Source organism: Pyrus communis, chromosome 5 (genome assembly GCF_963583255.1).
Source record: "Pyrus communis chromosome 5, drPyrComm1.1, whole genome shotgun sequence".
Classification (NCBI taxonomy): domain Eukaryota; kingdom Viridiplantae; phylum Streptophyta; class Magnoliopsida; order Rosales; family Rosaceae; genus Pyrus; species Pyrus communis.
The window spans coordinates 28158574-28177870 of NC_084807.1; the positions used below are offsets into that span (position 1 = coordinate 28158574).

Genomic DNA, 19297 nt, shown 5'->3' on the forward strand with positions numbered 1-19297 from the left:
TGTACGTATCTAAAGACCGGACCAGGAAACCTTGAAAAGGATGTGGAGAGGAGATTTAGTTATGCACTGAGCAGAGAGGACATTGAGAATGCAGTGCTTGGAGGGCCATAAGGACAACAAAAGATTGTTTCTGCAGGCATGTAGTTTGCTCTTCTGAATTTATTGACCTCCCCAAAGGCACCGAATACTTAATTGGTTGATGGACTTCTGTGGATAGGTTACTTCCGAGGGTTACGAAAGTAATTATCAGCCTATCTACACCAGGACTTTGAAGCAAATAATAGGCTGTGTTATTTGTAACTTTAGGTACGTCACAAGAGCCTCTGTGATCGGAATCGTTATTTTCAGGTTAGAGCTGGTACTATAGGGAGGTGGTGATTCTTGCAAATGCTTTAGACGATTTCAGATCGAATGTATACTTCTTTTCGTGATAAAATCGAATGTATACTTCTCTATGGTTATTCTTGGATTTTATTTTTCTTTGAATGTGTTATGTAGATTACATTATTGCCTTGGCTGGTTATGAAAGTGCTAGCACTTTATTGTGTACAAGGTCAGAATCAGCTATCACACAACCGAGAACTTGATCTCCCAACCTTCGTCTTCCTCCCCGGCCTTTTGCACTTCCTTGAGCTTTTCGCCATGTTTCGTCTCTTTTCCATCCAGCCATGGCAAAACGACGATGTGAAGCGATGAAAATCGCTACATTCAATGCGACTCTGCAGACTGGAGATGAGACCAGTATTCCTTGACAAGCTGCCCAAATAATGAGCCTTCTCTTTTCATTAACTTCATCGGTTCATCATACTCCACAATTTGTCCCGAAAACAGATAAAAAATTTCACCAAAACTCGAATATACTCTCTCGAATGAGAAGAATATTGGATTTCATCAGATGCAGATTAAATCGGTGAAACTGACCGTCACTGATGGCAAGAACCATCGTCCAATCCATGACAGTCAGTATTCTGTGAGCGACTGTAATTACTGTACAATCTGTAAATTCAGTTCGGATAGTTCTCTGAAGAATCGTATCAGTTGCATTGTCGATTGATGCTGTTGCTTCGTCAAGCACCAGTACCCGACTTCTCCTCAAAAGGGCACGTCCCAAACAGACACAGTTGTCTTTGTCCCATGCTCCAGTTTGATCCATCCTCCGCAACTGAAAAACCAGGTCATCAGTTAATACTGCTGATCAGAATTCATGGGCAAAAGCCAACACCTCAAACTGATATTCGAAAACCCTACCCAACGAGTCTAAGCCGCCTTCTTTCTCCTGAACAGCCTCTCGAAGCTGACACTTCCAAAGAACCTTCAACATGTACAGATAACACTTTGCTTAGTCCAAATTTGCAGCCATGCCGAAATAATCAACCTATAAGGAATGCATCATAGAACGAGCAGTACCTCCCATATTTCCTGGTCTGAGTGCTGAGATAAGGGACCCAAGTTGAATCTCACAGTCCCATTGAAAGGAGTAGGATCTTGAGGTATTATTCCGAAACGTGACCTGAGATCATGAAGTCCGATTGTTGAGATGTCAATGCCATCAACAATAATCTTCCCTCCGGCTCGTTCCACCAGACGAAACAGAGCACCTATGAGAGTAGACTTCCCACTGCCTGTGCGACCAACCATACCAACCTTCTGTCCTCCTTCGAAAATGCAACTGATCCTGCGTAGAACAAACAGTGTATCAGCCCTGTCTCTGATCTGTTTGACATCAAAACTATCAGCAACCTTCTTAAACTTCAACCTTCGTTAGTTTTGACACTACAGGAAGCAATATTTACCTGCAAATTTCGTATCTCCACCTTCCCTGCGTCTGGCCAATTGGTGGGGGACGGTTTCCTTCCACTATCTCAGTGACTTCACTTGGTATATGCGTATATTGATTTAGTCTTTCAACGGAAATGATGTAATTTGCAATAGAGCACTGGTTCTGAATTGCATACATTAAGGAAATGTTTAATGAAAGACCATAAGAAAGTGCCATTCCGATGAATCCTGCAGTGACACGGTAATTGGTATAAGACTCGGGCTTTTTTCCTGTTAGCTAGGGACTTACCGGAAATGTAGAAAAGCTTACCCGAGCTAAAAGTTCCAGAAGGAAGCAAACTCATGCACAGTGCTGCTGAAGCAAGTACTGCTGCACACTGATTATTTCTGACCATTGGATAAACCATTCGTTCGCTGCAAAACTATGGAAAAAAGGACTTCCATTTGTGTCAATGAGATCAAAATTCTTCGCCAAGAACCGCTCTTCTTCGTTGAAAGCTCTTATTGTAATCCCTCCAGAGACAGACTTGGCTAGGTGGTTTGCTACAAAGGACTTAGCTGTACCATTGATCCGCATCAACTCTTGCGCAGTGGAAAAGTAGTATTTCTGAAAGAAAATTTCTACGCTCTCAGTTTCTGTTTCAGGCTGTTTGTATATTCGTAATAGAAAGAAGTATCACTAGTTGAAGGTATGTAGTTTCTGCATCGTTACCTGTAGGCGAAATACCAGCAGCCAGTACTACAAGATTAGAAGAAGCATATATGGCAGCTCCGCAAGCAAAGACTAGGCAGAAGTGAATATCAAGATCGACGATACTAAGAACAGATGAAACCTATATAAGAAAAACACAATATGTAAAAACACTAGTTCCTTGACTTCCTCCTAACTCATGACCAAACTCTCTTAGAAATGCCTACCCGACTAAGTATCCTTCCCAGAGGTGTCGAGTCATAAAAAGACATAGGTGCACGAAAAAGCGAGTTTAGTAGCCGGGAGAACAAGGACTTGGATGCCTCAAGCCCCAAAACAACAGTTGCAAGAGTTCTAAATAGTAAGATAAATGTTGCATTCCTCAGCCTCTCTTCGAGAATCCATGAAACAAAGTAAGCAGCCACCAATTCAAAGGCAATGCAGTGTGTGCATTCCTCAGCCTCTCTTCGAGAATCCAGATTCCCAAGCACAAGTACACAGTTCCAAGGCAGCCGTTGACAATGGCGGAGACTATTTTCAAGCACGAAAGGCCTTGGAATCGACGTGGAACGCGAACTGTTTTTGACGAGGACTTGTGAAACATGTTGATCAAGAGCAGTACTAGAAGCAAAATGTCGAAGCCAATTATCGAGGCGTGATTGATGCATGAAGAAGAACGGATTAGAGACTCGATATTGGAACTGCATGGCTTTCCGGCTGCGTCTGAACGGCCGGATTCCCCGCAGATCACAGTCCATAAATCCTCCATCATTTTTTTTTTTTTTTGTGCTCTTCAGATTCAAATTGATGTTATACAATGCAAGACCAAAGACATATACACTGTATCTACGAAATGGAAAGTTTTTTGCTGGTAATTCTGTTTGTTAATAACTCGAGCATATGCATGCAAGCTTATCCTTCCGGCAGGATCGGGGCGTCGCCATGCAGTTGTCGAGGTGTTTATATATATATATATTTTTTAATACACATTTTTACACACATCCTATAGAATTGGGATCAAGGACACCTATTTTTTGATACACGGTCCATTTTGACACACATCGGTTCATTCTGTAGTTTTATTTCAATAATCCAAACCGTCTATCTTTTAGGTATTTCTTCAAAGATCATGTTTATGACAAATCACCCACATCCGAATTCGTCCATTTTCTCACTGTAAATGAATGTTTTAATAAGTTTTTATTTTTTTATTTTTTTTACAAAGATGATCTATGAACGATAGATTGAAAAATACTCTTCGGATCATTGAAAAAAGTTATGCAGTGAACATATAAAATGGGTGTGAAAATGTATGATCGTAACCCATATATATATATATATATATATATCCACACGCATTATTCAAGCCCTTCAAATATATTTTATATATATGTGTGATTTGCAGGATCAGACATGGATATAATATGTAATAATTTTGTCAAGAGAGTATTATTTTTGGAGGCTTGAGGGTAGCAAGTGGATACTGGATAGTATGGCCAGAAACTGAGAAAATAAATTTAAGATAAAAAAAATGGAGGAAAGATCGCATCCACCAATTATATCTTATATCATTTAAGGACTCCAAATTCAATAATTGATAATCATTTATCAACAACCAAAATTAGTTGTACCTTAACTGAGCTCTCATCTGCTATTTTTTATTTTTAAAAAAAAATTAAAAAAAAAATAAAAAACATATCCAGCTGCCATGTCTGTCATTATACAAGTTGGAAGACAGTATCAGCATGATTAGTAGTGTACTGCTCGTCGTATTTCCAAACTTAAAGCATAAATCCGCCACAACCCAACAATAAAAAGATTATAAGAAATGTTTTAATTTTGTTTTTTCTTCATTAAGTCATGATCAAGTAGTAGATTATTAAAAGCATTCTGTATATATTTTAATTTCAGTGAGCTGGATCAAATTATCTTATCGAAACTCGCATGATGAATACACATTATCTTCATTAACCACCGGATATTAATATTATGTCTCCATCAACTGGCACATCTGACTCAATAACTCAAATTTAGACGATATTGTTGGTGGACAAGCATGGCAGCTGGATCACAGAAGCATTACAGCTGAAGAATGAAAGGAAGAAGATGGAGTTCGAATGGTGCCAAGTGTTAGAATAGCTAAAGTTCAAATAATGTAATGAACGGACAGGATTATATCATCTTTAGGGTGTATATTCTGCCACGTGTCTAGTTTGTTAGAAGTTAAATAAAAACATGTGTTGTGCACGTGATCATAGTAACGTTACAAGTGTGTGCGAGTGAGGGTATGCAACGGCTATAAAACCCTCCATGTAAGCTGACTTTGGTGGATCAAATCCAACGTAGATTCGATGGGAGCAATGTACTCCTCTTCTTGAAAGTTATTCTCTGATATTCAACCTTTGAATTCATTTCAATTTCTTTTTGAATTGATTACAAATACATAGAGAAATCTAGCTCAAAAGTTGATCAAACACGAACAGATATTATCAGTACGTAACTAGCCTGATCGATGTTTCTGTAATCAGCATTCGATTGAGTGATGCAAAAGCCGAAAATTCTTTTTCGAAGTTATACAAAATGAAAGAAACGCAATGTGTGATTTCCGTCAATTAGAAGACAAGACGATTGCATTAGGTTTTAATTAATCCAAATTAGTTTTTGTGACATGCTCAACAGATGACGAAAGTATTAGTAATCACGGTCCTTTCGTTGCAAGTTGCCGCGATTTTTCGCATGCAGAGTAATTATTTTTCAATTAGAGCCGGTAATAGGGAGGAGGTGCAGTACCCCTGCAGAATGATGTAACAATTTTCGAATCAAATCTATATACTTCTCTTTTATTGATCTTGAAATGTTTTGTCCTTCTCTTGCGTTCGACAATAACTTCTCGCGCAAGAAATAACTATTTCCAGTTTCTAAATCCTGATACATACATTGCAGTTCATCAATCATGATCCGTGTTTAGACTACATTTATCGCGTGGCTGGTAACGAATACCTACAACCTTATGCAACTCTAATGTGCTACTATTGATCTCCACTAAGATGCTGACTTTGCCTTCGAGAAAATAAGGTAGAGAGATTATACACACAACCTTGAACCTGACCTCCCAATCCTCGCCAACGCGCTTCTTCGGGCCAGCAATCGTTGCTATAGTTTACACCAATCCTCCTTTTCACTATGTTTCATCTGTTTGCTACCCAGCCGTGGAAAAATGGCGAGATATGAAACAATGAAACTGCTACGTTCAATGCGATTCTGCAGACTGGAGATGAGACCAGTATTGGTTGACAAGCTGCCCAAATAGCGAGCCTTCTCTTATCTTAGAGTTATCCAAGTTGACTAAACAATGTGCTACAATCTCTACACTTAAGTTCGAATCTCCTTCTCTAATTTATCAGTTGGTTAACAAAAAAATAGGAAAAGAAAAGTTACATATAAAAATCTCTAGACTCTAGCGTTACGTGATAATTATCTAACGACCGGATGATTAGTGACAGTGAGTAGTAGTAGTGGTTAGCCTTAGTTATCAAACTTATCATATGGTATGATTCATACATTTGATATAGACCCACTACTAAGCAACATAATACATTGATCAACTTAATTACATGCATAATTCAACGAGTGTAAATTTAATTTTAAAAAAATTAAGCAATTAATCACTCAATATAAGTTGTATTTTAGTTTATCACATTTTCGATGTCACGTTCTTCAACAATTGAATAGTTGGCAAAGAAAAGAAAACAATTTCATTATTCTTTTATTTTTCTTTTGTCATAGTTTGAGGTATCTCACGTCCGAAGAGTAGGATTATCAGTGGGGCCCATAAAAGCTAAAAGCATTTTGCTCATTCTTAATCACAGTCAAATAATACGCATTCTTTTAAAATTTTGAACGAAAAAATTATTCGTGTTTTTGCTTACTTTGGTTAGTTCGCATACCTCAAAAAATGAGTGCTTCTTTTGTGAATTTAGAAGGGACAAAGATTGACTGTCCTTCCATTTCCGATACCCTTCCGTGCCCTTCTGTTTATGTAGTCACGGTTAAATCATGTTAACATTTTATATTACTATTTATTTTTATTTTATTATCTCTATAAAAAATAATATAAAATATTAACGTAATTTAACCATAACCACATAAAACAAGGAGACACGAAAAGATACCCAAAATGAAAGGACAGAAAATATTTGTCCATTTTAGAAGCCCAGGAGATCAATCATCCCAACATCAGTCATCAAGCAAAGTAAGGCTTTAGCATATTGGGCTCTGGCCACATCAGTGATCATTGCCCCTTGGTCAGTTCTTTTACCATTTTATCTTGTCAAATAAAAGTCTTCTATACGGGATGATTTGGGTTCCATTTCTAACGTTGATGAATCATACGATTGTGATCACGGAAAGTTGACTGCCTTTATAAGTTTTTTTTTACTCCTAAAAAGTAGACTGCTGTAACGAAATTACCAACTAATCTCTTTTTTTTTTTAGAAAAACAAAAAGGAAAATAGTATATTGGGCTTTGTGCTCATCTTAATATGTTATATTAAATTAGGGTAATGTTATTAACATTCCAAAAATCTCATTCTACACTCCTCATAAGTGTATTTTTCTTTCCAAATATAGAAAGTTTGGAGTGTAGAATGAGATTTTTGGAGTGCCAATAACAATTCCCTTAAATTAATATCAAACTCATTATCTCAAATAATAAAACCAAAAACCCTACCTACAAATACAAACATCAAATATATATAGCGAATTGTTATTAACACTTCAAAATTCTCATTATATACTCCTAACTTTCTATATTTAAAAAAAAAAATACTCGTAAAGAAAGTAAATGAAAATTTTAAAATATCAATAATACTTTATTATTGTTAGAGCAATATTAGGTATCGTTTGGTATGTAGACGGGACGGGACAGAACGGAACGGGACAGGACAAAACGGAACGGAACGGAGCGGGAGCAAAGATGCCCTCGGATGGAAACAAGGAGGAAGAAGAAGGAGACAGAGAGGTTATAATTTTATGTTCCATAGATGTGCAACGAGTCGTTCCAGGGGGTGAGGTGTAACGAAAATTCACCCAAAACTCGTCCCGTGGAACAGCTCGTTCCACCCGTTTTAGGCGCACCAAACGGTATCTTAAGTAACCAAACGGTATCTTAAGTAACCACGAAAACGTGGGACACGAAGACGGCAAAGAAATTAGAAAAGGTAGGACCACCGACTTTAGGCAGAGACATTGAAACGTAAACATTAAGTCACAACCTTTATAAGTTGTCCTTTCACCACCGCTGGTCCACCACCAACCTTTGAACTCACTGCGAAAGCAACACACCCACCATTCTCTGTCTCTATCTGAAATAATCTGCCGATTGCCGAAAAAAGAAAAGCAAAAAACAGAGCACGAGTCTATCTGTCTGTCTGCTTGATTATTCTGACATTAAAAATCTCGACTCCAGTCAAATTCGAGATCTGTTTCTTTCCGGACAATGTATTGGTAATAGTCCACCCCCCACAATCCATCGTCTTCTCCGAGCTCGCTCGGCAATCTGCACACGCCACCGTTCTATCGGATTACGAAACGGATTGGTTGGGATTTCAGAACCAGCAATGGGAGAGAAGATGCAGAGCAGGGGATCCAGTGCTCGACTCTCCGGCGCCGTTTTCCGGTCTCGGATCCCGACGCTCATGGTCTCCATGTTCGCCACCTTCGCCTCCATCTACGTCGCCGGCCGGTTCGTTCTCTTTCTCTTCTCTCTCGCACCTCGTTTGATTTTGCAGAAAAATGGATTGGACCCATGTGATAAAATTTGTTTCTTTCCCACCCTTTTTGTTTGATCTGGGGATTGTGTGCAGGCTGTGGCAGGATTCGGAGAGCAGGGTTTATTTGATCAAGGAACTTGATAGGATTACCGGGCAGGTGGGTTTCTCTTGGTTTTGTATTTATGATTGAAGTTTCGGTTCTTTTCATACAGTGAGTCATGTGGGTGCTTTTGTAAGAAGCAATTCTATTCATAAAGGTATTTACTAGACGTGCTTTTATTAAAAACACATTGAAGTTTTTACTAAAAATCCAAGCTTTATGAAAAAGCACTTGGAATTGCCGTAAACACTTTAGAAGTTTTCCGCCATTGGATTCCAGAATCCAGAGAGTGCTTTTAGCATAAGCAGTTCTAAACAGGCCATTAATTTGCTTTTTTTAAGTCAAAACGAACAGATTTTTCTTATTTGGTGCATTTTAACACTCGTTCAAATCAGATGTATTCTTAAATGCGTGTACAGATAGTTGAATTACTCAGGAATTAATCACTCAAAACTCGTTATCTTTTAGGGGCGATCTGTCGTATCAGTGGATGATACGTTGAAAATCATAGCCTGCAGGTAAGATTTAGTCATTTGTTCTCTCGTGTAGTTGAAGATTTGTGATGAATCGATGGTTCTGATGTGGGTGATTGATTGTGTTGTTAGGGAACAACATAAGAAGTTATCAGCTCTTGAGATGGAGTTGACTGCAGCTAGACAAGAAGGTTTTACTTCGGGGCGATTAGCAGAGATTAACGGAACTGATTACAAGATAAGACCACTAGTGGTGATTGGTATTTTTACAACCTTTGGCCACAAAAATAATAGGGATGCAATTCGTCAGGCATGGATGGGAACAGGTACATTACCGATCTTTCTTCCATCGCCTATTTTCTCTTCCTTACTGTTAAGTTTGGTTTACTGTAATGTGTAACATATATGATTTGGTCTTGCATATAAATGGTTGAACAATGACAGATAATGTGGAATGTTGTGAAACGCTGTCTAAGCGTTTTAGTTCTGGTAAGCACATTGAAAGTTTTAATTTTGGCAGGTGGTATCTTGAAAAAAATGGAGAATGAGAAGGGAATAATCGCTCGATTTGTTATTGGAAGAAGGTTTACTTTTCGCTGTATTCCCTTAATTCTGTTATGCTCCATGCGAGAGATACTACAATAGTTTGTTAGAGCCCATCATCTGATGATATGTTGTCCTGCAGTGCAAATCGTGGGGATAGTTTGGACCGAGCCATTGACAATGAAAACCGGCAAACTAAGGACTTCATTATTCTTGTACATTCTATCGATCATCCTTTAATTTGGTACTCATATGCATCTGGCAATGTCAGCTTTTGTAACGTGATCATTTTCACTCCGATTATTGTCAGGATACCCATGTAGAGTCATCTGAAGAGTACCCAAAGAAGAGTAAATTGTTCTTTGCTCATGCTGCTGAAAAATGGAATGCTGAGTTTTACTCCAAAGTCAACGACGATGTTTATGTAAATATTGGTGAGTAACATTGTTCATGAGATGCACTCATTTTCCATTTCGCATTTTCTGTCATTAGAATTTCTTAACGCCGTAGATTGCTCTTCATGACTTATCCTTTTTGCTTTTGGTCATCTCTGCCCAGATGCTTTGGGAGCTACACTTGCAACTCATTTGGACAAACCTCGGGTTTATATGGGGTGCATGAAATCAGGCGAAGTTTTCTCTGAGCCGTGAGTGTAGTCTAAACATTGAAATACAACCCGTTAACAAGATAAGAGGTACGTAAATGCGATGATCTGTAAATTTCTCATGTTTGTGCTTGCTGGTCTTTGTCAGGAGCCAGAAATGGTATGAACCAGAATGGTGGAAGTTTGGCGATAAAAAATCGTAAGTTGCACCGCAACTCATTTCATCGTGCAATCAATAGTACGTCATGCTTCAGGTGAAGTGGGAAAACGGTATGAACCAAATACTTTCCTCTTAATACTGAAAACTGTGTTTCTACATCCAACAGATATTTCCGCCATGCTTCGGCTGAGATGTTCGTCATATCTCAAGCTTTGGCGAAATTTGTTTCAATCAATAGGTGAGTTTTCTTCTCCGTTGAACTGGTTCCGTCATTAGTCCTCAATCACTATGCAGAGCAATGACTGAGTTATGGTGGATTGATTCTGCAGAGATATACTCCGTACCTATGCCCACGATGATATCAGTGTCGGATCTTGGTTTATTGGTCTTGATGTTAAACATGTCCATGATACCAAGTTTTGTTGCTCCTCGCGGGCGGGAGGTCTCTTTCTCTCCCTCTCTGACTTATTCTCACACACGCACTCACGCACGCAGACTATCACATGAGAATTACGAGGCCAGTTCCATTTCATTTGAGTACCTCCCCAGAGGTGGTTTGCTAACATATATCTCTGCTCTCACAGGAGCTATTTGTGCTGGTGTTTGATTTGATTCACGTTGCGGTCATGGAGAAAATGTCAACCAGATGCAGGGAAACGGTATGAAAGACATTTTTCGCATCCTTCGCGATGTCACAGTTGATTCTGGACCTCTTGCCCATCAGATGAAATGGATTTGACTCGCAGCATGTTGTACACTGGAGATCGGGAAGACGGGATTTCGAACAGTCATGATACTTGTATAGGTTCAATTATACGAATTCGGAGAGAATAGTATAGGTTTTCGGGGTGTTATTTTTGCAGCAGAATTACACATTTCTTTGGTAGCCTTGTAGTAGAGATTTTGTCATCAGTTAACAGTCGGGCTATTATTTTTTATTAGACTGGAATGTCACGGTGACACAATTAACTTCCAAATATCTCACAAATCTTGACATTAAATTCAAAGAAAAACTAATGAAAATGACTTAAAAATTTTGAGTGTTAACGATAATGACAAAATGAAAAGTAAAGTGAATAGTATCAGGATTGACTTTTTAATATAAAAATATGGTTTTTCGTTAAAATGAACAGTAACGGGAGTTTTTCGTTAAAGTCCCCTAAATTCAATGCTAGATGACGTACCTTTGGATTGTTAGAATGGTCGAGATATAACGAAATGCCAGTAAATGTACAAGCGCTAAATGTAAAGGCTCGAGATCAACTCACATATGATTATACTTGTTTTATTGCCAGAAATTTTTTGTCCAAAGGTCTCCTATAAAAGTAATAGTATGAAAAGGGCAGTAACAAACAATTCAGACAAATTACAATGACCACCGTATGTGAAACCTAATGACAGTTCTGTACAATCAGTGTAGATTGGAGTAAGTACAGGAATAGCGTTAAACGACCGTTCTCATGATGGATTGTTGAGAAAATGTGCCAGTGCCTTGTCCGTGTTGTTGTCATACATCATTAGGGCTTCAGCAACAGCGTTCGGTGAAAATCCCATCTCTCGGAGAAGGGTGAATGCATTGACAAATTCTCGAACCTGGAGAACAAGAACAGAAACATTCATACCAGTTAAGCAGCTAATTGTGATTGTAACTACCAGCAACATTTATCATTGGCATAAAAGTTCAAGCTTAACGTGCAAGCAAAGAGCTCAAGAAAGCACCTTAGTAGGATTGTCTCCATGATTTGCTACTGCAAGTGGGACTGCTTCCCGGCTGAGCCCTGAAGCGATATATTTGCTGACAACCGGATCTGCGCTAGAACCCTGCAACACCAAAAATACCCACCAACCTAATTTCAAGAAACAAATCCAGCCAAGAGACATCATGCTCAAATGAAACAAATACAGAAACTGAACCCAATTTCGTAGCAACAAATACAGAAAAACTACTTCTCCAAGTAACTCGCATTGGATTTGCATTCAATTACAAGGCTTGCACAAAGGAAAATAATTACCAGCTATAATAGCTAAAAAAAGAGAACATACAAATGCAAAAGCGACAATCACATACCGACGGAGATGGTGGTTCTACAGCCCTCGGTGGTGGAAAGTTTTCCAGCCCAAGCTTCGCCCAATTCGGAGTTTCCTTTTCTAATTCAGCCAAGACTTTCCTCTCCAGATCAAAATCAAACTGGAACTTGCTCCGCGGTATATCTCCAACTTGCAATAACAATGGAGGCTAAAAAAGGAGCAAAATCAAGGCCACACCGGCAAACCCAACAGTATGAACCAAACAATATCTTACACAACTTAGTCTAATTAAGTAAATAATTAAAACACAAACCTTGATTTTCAATATACATTTCTCCAATTGAAATTTACCCAATTCTTCAATCTTTCACTTTCGAAACACAGCTCAGACATTTACCCAATAATCATGAACACAAAGCAAACAAAAACGGAAACTTTTACAGATTAATTGTAATTAGAACTCAAAGCTTACCGGAGGAGTGATCCGATACTCCGGTTTTATAGTAACTCGAATGCCCAATCCCGCTGCAAGTTCCCCAAAAACAACAATGGATCAGATAAAAAACCCTAACAAAATATTTTTAATTGATTTGGGGAAAAATTAGATGATCGGTTGGATTAAACTTACAGGAGGAAGACGAAGGGGGGTTTGCCGTTTGGTGGTGGGGAAGAGGACGGCCTGCGTTACCGCCGTACGGGGGCGGAACCGCCGCGTGGCTCTGTTGACCCACCCGCGGGTACATGGACGACGACGACGGGGGTCCGTACATCGGATGGCTAGACGGCGCTGATGACGTGGCGGGACGGTGGTTCGGGATTTGACCGGACCGGGTTCTGTAATCGTAGTCCATTTATCTCACCGGACTTTTTCTTTCGCAGATTTAAGGAAGAAAACTGAAATGTGAAGTTCTTTGAGACGAATGCGTGACGTGAGAGCGCGCTTTGCCACGCGGGGTATATTAAACGACGCGTCGTTTCACTTGTGAAACCGTTGTGACTAGGACCATGAGCCGACGGCACCAAGTAGGAGGTCGTTTTGCTCCCTTTTCTATGATCTTTTAGGCTAAATTGCACAAATCATCCATGTACATTAAAGGGTGGATGAGTAGGCTCATATTTTTTAGCTCCTTCCTCATTGGAAAGTTATTTTCTAGCTACTGGCTTCTGACATTAGCACTTGGACTTTGAGTGCTACAAACTTTCATCTACTGCATCTTACAAGACAGACAATACTGCTATTTAGATCACATTACTGATTACTTTTCTAATACAGATAAATCCTAATTATAAAGGTAGGCCTCCCTTTATAAGAGAGGTCATCAGTTAACCCTAAACCCTGAAACCCTGAACTCTAAACACTAAATTGTATACAAATAACAACATTCACATAGACAAACTTCGATAATCTATCTACATAAGTTACAAACACATACAGGAGGAAGTACCTTTCAAGGAATATATACAAACGGCAATGACAACATAAAAAAACGACATTGATTGCTACAAATAGATGGTTTTTTCTTAACAATCATAAACCAAACATGTGGTTGTTTGAACCACAGATGGCAGCACTAAACTGTCTTGTATTCAAGTCACTCCCATCCAGAGCAGAACCAAACCGATCAAGCCATTGAGTAGGGCTCGGACTATCACTCTCCTCCACCCACTCCGACGTCATGTCAATGTCGTCGAATTGAATAGGATGGGCTTCCAAAGCTTTCGTTCTCGTATGTCGATTTAGGGTTTTCTTCTTTATCCTCTTATTTCTCGACTTTTTGTTTTTAATTTTTATTTGTTACCTTTTTGGGTTTATTTGACGATATATCGCCGGTCAAGCTGTGTCATTCTAAGATGTGATGGATTTGAGGACAAGACATGTTCGAGATTAAGCAAAGGAACGAATTCATCTTCTTATCATTCACACTCAAATTCAGAGAATTGAGATGACACTCCAAAGACTAAGAAATTTCATTCTTGATGAAAATGACAAGTACTTTGCAAATTAGCATCTGAGAACTTCTATACACAAAATTTTGAACATAACGAACATGAGGACACTTATTGACTACGAGGAGCGTCAAAACCGAAGAGGAACTAACAACAAACCAATTAACGTCCATACCAACATGAATTTTGTGCGCAGCACCATCGGCAAAAATATCAAGTCTAACAAAGTAGATCCAGGAAGAGCCAATAACACACTGACACAAAATTAAAACACTCATGAAAAAAAATCTCACAAATAACCTCACTAAGAAAATACTTACTGATAAAAATACTAAGACGAAAAATAAATATGCAATAATCCATGGAAGATAAAGGAGGAATGCTAGAAAAATGGGGAAAGGGTTGTCACCGACTATGAAGTTTTTAGATTTAAGATTTGGTACGAAGATGAAATAGGTTTTTTCTTTCCCCACCGAAACATATAGGATTCCCCATTTTTTGTGGAATATAAAATGGATGAATCTCATGCATTACTTATTCACATGATGAATAATAATCTCGTTTGACATGGTGACAAAAACAAGTAATATCAATAAAATTTTAAAGTAAAAAATGTAAATTAGATCAGTTAGTTAAGATAACGTGTTTGTCTATTTGTATCAAAATTCAAATTGTTTTCCTTAAATTAAAGTAAATTAGAATACCATCTTGTAAGAATAAGAAAAATCTTTTTAAAATAAAAGATAAATAGCAGTCACGATAAATAGACACATTTTAAAATGAAAGTTTTGGGGGACATTGACAACGGTTGGTGGCCAATTTGATAGTAACCTTTGGATGAATGGCTCTGATTGGTTCCAGTACACTCGTGAGCTCTCCATCTGAAGGCCCACGTTGGTTGTCCTTCCGCACGTGGCAACATCTCGTAGAGCACTGTCACAGCCCCTACAAAGCCAGCCGTCACCTTTTGATTGATGCCTCCGTCGGCTTAACGGCTCTAACCTAACAGCAATTTTCGCGCCACTTTCGGTGGGTGCGTGAAATTTCCAATGGCTTACGGAGGTTTGGTGACCAATGCTAAAATGACTAAATTGTTCTTGCCACTTCAACACAATTACCGACTCTCTTAACTACATGTGTTAATGATTAATTACGAGGAAACTTAATATAAGTCTAATTTTTTTAGCTAATAGTAGGAATAGTCCAATTTATTAAAATAAGTTCAATTCCTTAAATTTAATTATTTTATTATCAATAATTATCTATTCAATGATAAGATTTATTATAAAAATCAAATTTCTTCCTAATTATCTCTTTGATTATTTCCTTTTATTTTTATTATTTATTATTTCCTGTTCTTCCTCCTTCTTTAAACCCCATTTATAGATTTTATTTTTAATTTTTATAATCCACCTATATCACAGGTTAATTATTTTTATGTATCTATATGACAGATCCTTTTTTATAATCAACGTGTCACAAATTAATGTGTCTTGCTTGTAGGTATATTATGTTTTTTCCTACCTTTTAGTTAGGTTTCATATCTCGCTTACAGGTATAATATATACTCATATATTTGTTACTTGAGTTAAGGTAGAATGTTTTGTAGATAATTTATGTTAGTATATTAGTTTTTGTTGTTGTAAGATATTAATTAGATTTTTTGGAGTTGAAAAATGCATAATATTAGAAGATTTTTAATTGATTTTTAATATTTTTAAAAAATATAAAATGAGTATAAAAGAAATAAAAACATGTAATTAGATAATTGGACTCACTCCTAAAAACCATCTATGTTTTTGGACCTAGATCTAAAAGCCTCTAAATTCAAACTAGTTTAATTTCTCCTGACGAAAAGAAAAATATAAAAAAAGAAAGTTGAATTTCAAGATTCGCGAATCAATATCAAAGTTTCCAAATCCTCTTTCAAAGATTCTCCCTAAGAATCTCTACCTCTATTGCTCTTCTCTTCTTTATTTTCCTTAACATGGAGAAATCAAACCCTGATTTGAGTTTACCCAAATCGTGCCCTCATGGGTCTTACTAACATAGTTGAAAATACTAAATAGTCTATGCCACGTTAGCACAATTAATGACTGTTTTAACTTATTTGATGGAATAGGATAAAATGGGACAATAATAAAGAGTACAGTGTTAAAGTGAGACAATATAAAGTGTAAGGGATAAAATGCGACATGAAGGAAGAGTACATATGGTAAAGTGAGTCAATATAAAATGTAGAGACTAAAATGAAATTTGATGAAGAGTACCGATGTCATAGCTAAAAATAAGACTTTAAATTATTGATGACCTAGGCATTGAATTTAACAATAAAAAGCTGACTGCTCCATCTATGAATAACAATTGAAAATGTAACTAACAATACCAACTTCAAAATCCTACGAATTTATGAATAATCACACAAACGCATAAGGAAGTACCTAATCCATTTGGACCATTGCCCCTTCATTGTCATTTGCAAATCTCTCGTTAGAGAAATAACCTACAAGTAATGGGATTATCTGGTGCACATTAATACGTATTAAGTACGAACACTAATAACTCACTCATCAGATACTATAAAACTTTTAAAATGGAGACACACTACTTAATCAGCCAAATTGAGTGGTTCACGTAGTCTTTATTTAAAAGGATTCTCAAATTTTTGTAAAAGTAAGGACTAGTTATACATCGAACTTTTACGATCCAAATGGTCTTCATTCCTAGATCTTGCTTGGAACTATCAATTCAATCCGAGCTCATTTACTCATTTGATTATCATGAAGAAATTTCAACGTTATTTTTTAATGAAAACGATAGATGATTCTCATTCATAAACATAGATCATTATCGAAGCCAATCATGGATGGGGAGTATCCTCAATGAGGATGTCAAGGATCAAATTCGGTGGCGAATCCATCCAACTACATTCATGAACAACTGTAAGACCGTATCTAGCTAGTTGGTGAGCAACCTCAATGGTTTGGTGCGCAAGAATGGGAAAAAGAAGCCTCATTGATCGTAGAAAACAATGCCTTGATGTCCTTAATAATCTGACCAACTGGGGAAAGTTTAGTCGAGGTGTCCTTCAGTGCTTCTATAATCTGAAGTGAATCAGATTCAAAGATAATATTTTGAAATCTCATTGATCTCGCCCAAACCAAAGCCGAACGAATCGTCATTGCCTTCGTCTGAAGGGGGAGAAGATGTCTATGAAATTACTAGCTTTTGTTGCTGATGAGTCCATATTATATCATATATTTTACCCTAATCTTAATATTAATTTATTGGTTATTTTGGTAGAATTTTGATATTTTGTTATATCTTTCCAATGTAGGACATTTGACTTCATTTGGAGCAAAAATATCCAAACAGATGAATTTTAGAGTGATTCTAATTGGAGGATGTTCGTGAGTCTTTCAAAATGATTGTAGCAAAATTCCAGATTTTTCTACCAAGCCGTTTGACCGTGACAATGAAATTAAGGCCCAGCGCGCAGCTTTCCCAAATTGACGTTTATGGACGTTTTGAGTATTTTGGAGGTCAATATGGCATATTTTGAGAAAGATTCCTCTGATGATTTGTAGGTGACGTCTTCAGCTTTCAAAAGAGACCTTTTGGGACCAAATCAGAGTTGATTTGCTTGGTCAAAATTGTGATTTTCTGAGAACTCTGAATTCTAGTTCAAATAGGAAACCTTTTATTTTCTGTTTTATCATTTAATTATATTTCCTAGTTTTATTCTAAAACCTTTTCAAGGTAGGGTTTTATTTTCTAGTAGTATAAATAAGACTTTTTAGCCATTAAAAGAGGGGGAACATACGTGGAGAATTTATCTAAGCTTTGACGCTTTGTATTTTCAAGGTGTTTTCTATCCGTGTTTTTAATAGTATTTTGTTTTATGATTGTTCGTAACTAATTTTCGTTTGCTAGGGCGATGCCTTGAGCCTTAGCATGAATATGTAGTTTTTATTTAATTGCTTGTGATTATACATGCATACTTTGAATTATTAATCACTGTACTTTAAACTGTCTTAGTATTTTAATGTTTAGCTACCATGAGGATGTTTAGATAAGTAATCGGATGCAATTCGGTTGGAATGCCACCGAGGAATTGAGTATTGCTTCTTGGGATTGATAGTTGTAATTTCACCTAGGACGAATGCCACGTCTTAGGGGTTGCATGGTTTTTCAAAGTGTTTTGACAAAGCGTAATGAGTCATGCATGTTTATATTTGATCTGAATGCCACAGACGGATTGCATGTTTGATTTACGTTATAACTTGAATGCCACAAGTAGAATATGCATAAAGAAAACCTAACCTTCAAAGTTGCATGGGTAATTCATAAGTAATTGGTAAATCTACATAGGATTGTTAAGGGAACGACAGAACCCTAGGTTTTTACAATTTGGTTTTCAAAACTCTTTTCTTTTGTTTTCTTTACTTTGCTAATTTCTTTAATCATTTTAATTAAATTCGTTTTTATTATTTTTAATTCAAAATCAACTTTTTTCAATCTTTGTTTTCAAATAACTAATTAAGATTTGGTATTTACATATATTATTCATTCAATCCCTGCGAAAAACGACATTACTTGAGCCGTTTATACTACAACTATCTTGTTCTCTTGCAAGTATTTTTGAGTGCTTTTATCCCTACTTTTGTAGGTGGTAAAATTTTTATAAGTTGCCACAAAACTCCCGCCAGTGTCCTCACAATCAGCCCAAAGTAGTGTTCGTCATTTTTTTTAACTCAATTAGATGCTTCAACTATTTTCGATTGACTAATATTTTACAAGAATAATTTATAAAATGCAACCTTAAAAATAAATAGTTAGATAAAGAACCAATTGTCATTATGAAGAGTGGCTTAACCTCTTATAATCCTATACAAGGTCTCTCATTCCATCAACGTGGGATTCATTCTCAAACGCTCAGTCATGTATGAGAAATTTTCAAGCTAAAAAAATGAACAACACAAACAGGGTGACGTGGAGTGTGTGTTGATGTTGGGCTTCATACGTGAAACAACATGTTCTGATATTACGAATAAGTTGAGGTTCCACTATAAAACCAGTTGGCAATATAAAGAATCGGGCAACTACTTTAGTTCCTCACCAACGTGAAACTTTATCCTAACATTCTCACATTCCAATGTTTAATATCCATCACATATAAAAATAAAAATAAAGAAACTAAT

The 19297-nt window shown here is 37.1% G+C and overlaps 2 protein-coding genes and 1 pseudogene across 2 annotated transcripts; 1 reads left to right on the forward strand and 2 right to left on the reverse strand.

The window, feature by feature from the left end:
• Nucleotides 1-708: 708 nt before the first annotated feature.
• Nucleotides 709-3228, reverse strand: LOC137734552 (ABC transporter C family member 10-like; annotated as a pseudogene).
• A 4460-nt stretch (nt 3229-7688) lies between these two features.
• LOC137735158 (hydroxyproline O-galactosyltransferase HPGT1-like) lies at nt 7689-11102 on the forward strand. The gene is made up of 12 exons (XM_068474552.1): nt 7689-8213; nt 8335-8398; nt 8810-8859; nt 8947-9140; nt 9335-9398; nt 9500-9572; nt 9668-9791; nt 9916-10003; nt 10110-10160; nt 10288-10359; nt 10451-10563; nt 10706-11102. The coding sequence occupies exons 1-12, from the start codon at nt 8089-8091 to the stop codon at nt 10726-10728; spliced, it is 1041 nt and encodes a 346-aa protein (XP_068330653.1). The 5' UTR covers nt 7689-8088; the 3' UTR covers nt 10729-11102.
• Nucleotides 11103-11392: 290 nt separating this feature from the next.
• On the reverse strand, nt 11393-13056 carry LOC137735265 (uncharacterized). The gene is made up of 5 exons (XM_068474677.1): nt 12778-13056; nt 12622-12674; nt 12190-12357; nt 11841-11942; nt 11393-11714 (listed from the first exon to the last, which is right to left on the reverse strand). The coding sequence occupies exons 1-5, from the start codon at nt 12998-13000 to the stop codon at nt 11580-11582; spliced, it is 681 nt and encodes a 226-aa protein (XP_068330778.1). The 5' UTR covers nt 13001-13056; the 3' UTR covers nt 11393-11579.
• Between the last annotated feature and the right edge of the window lie 6241 nt (nt 13057-19297).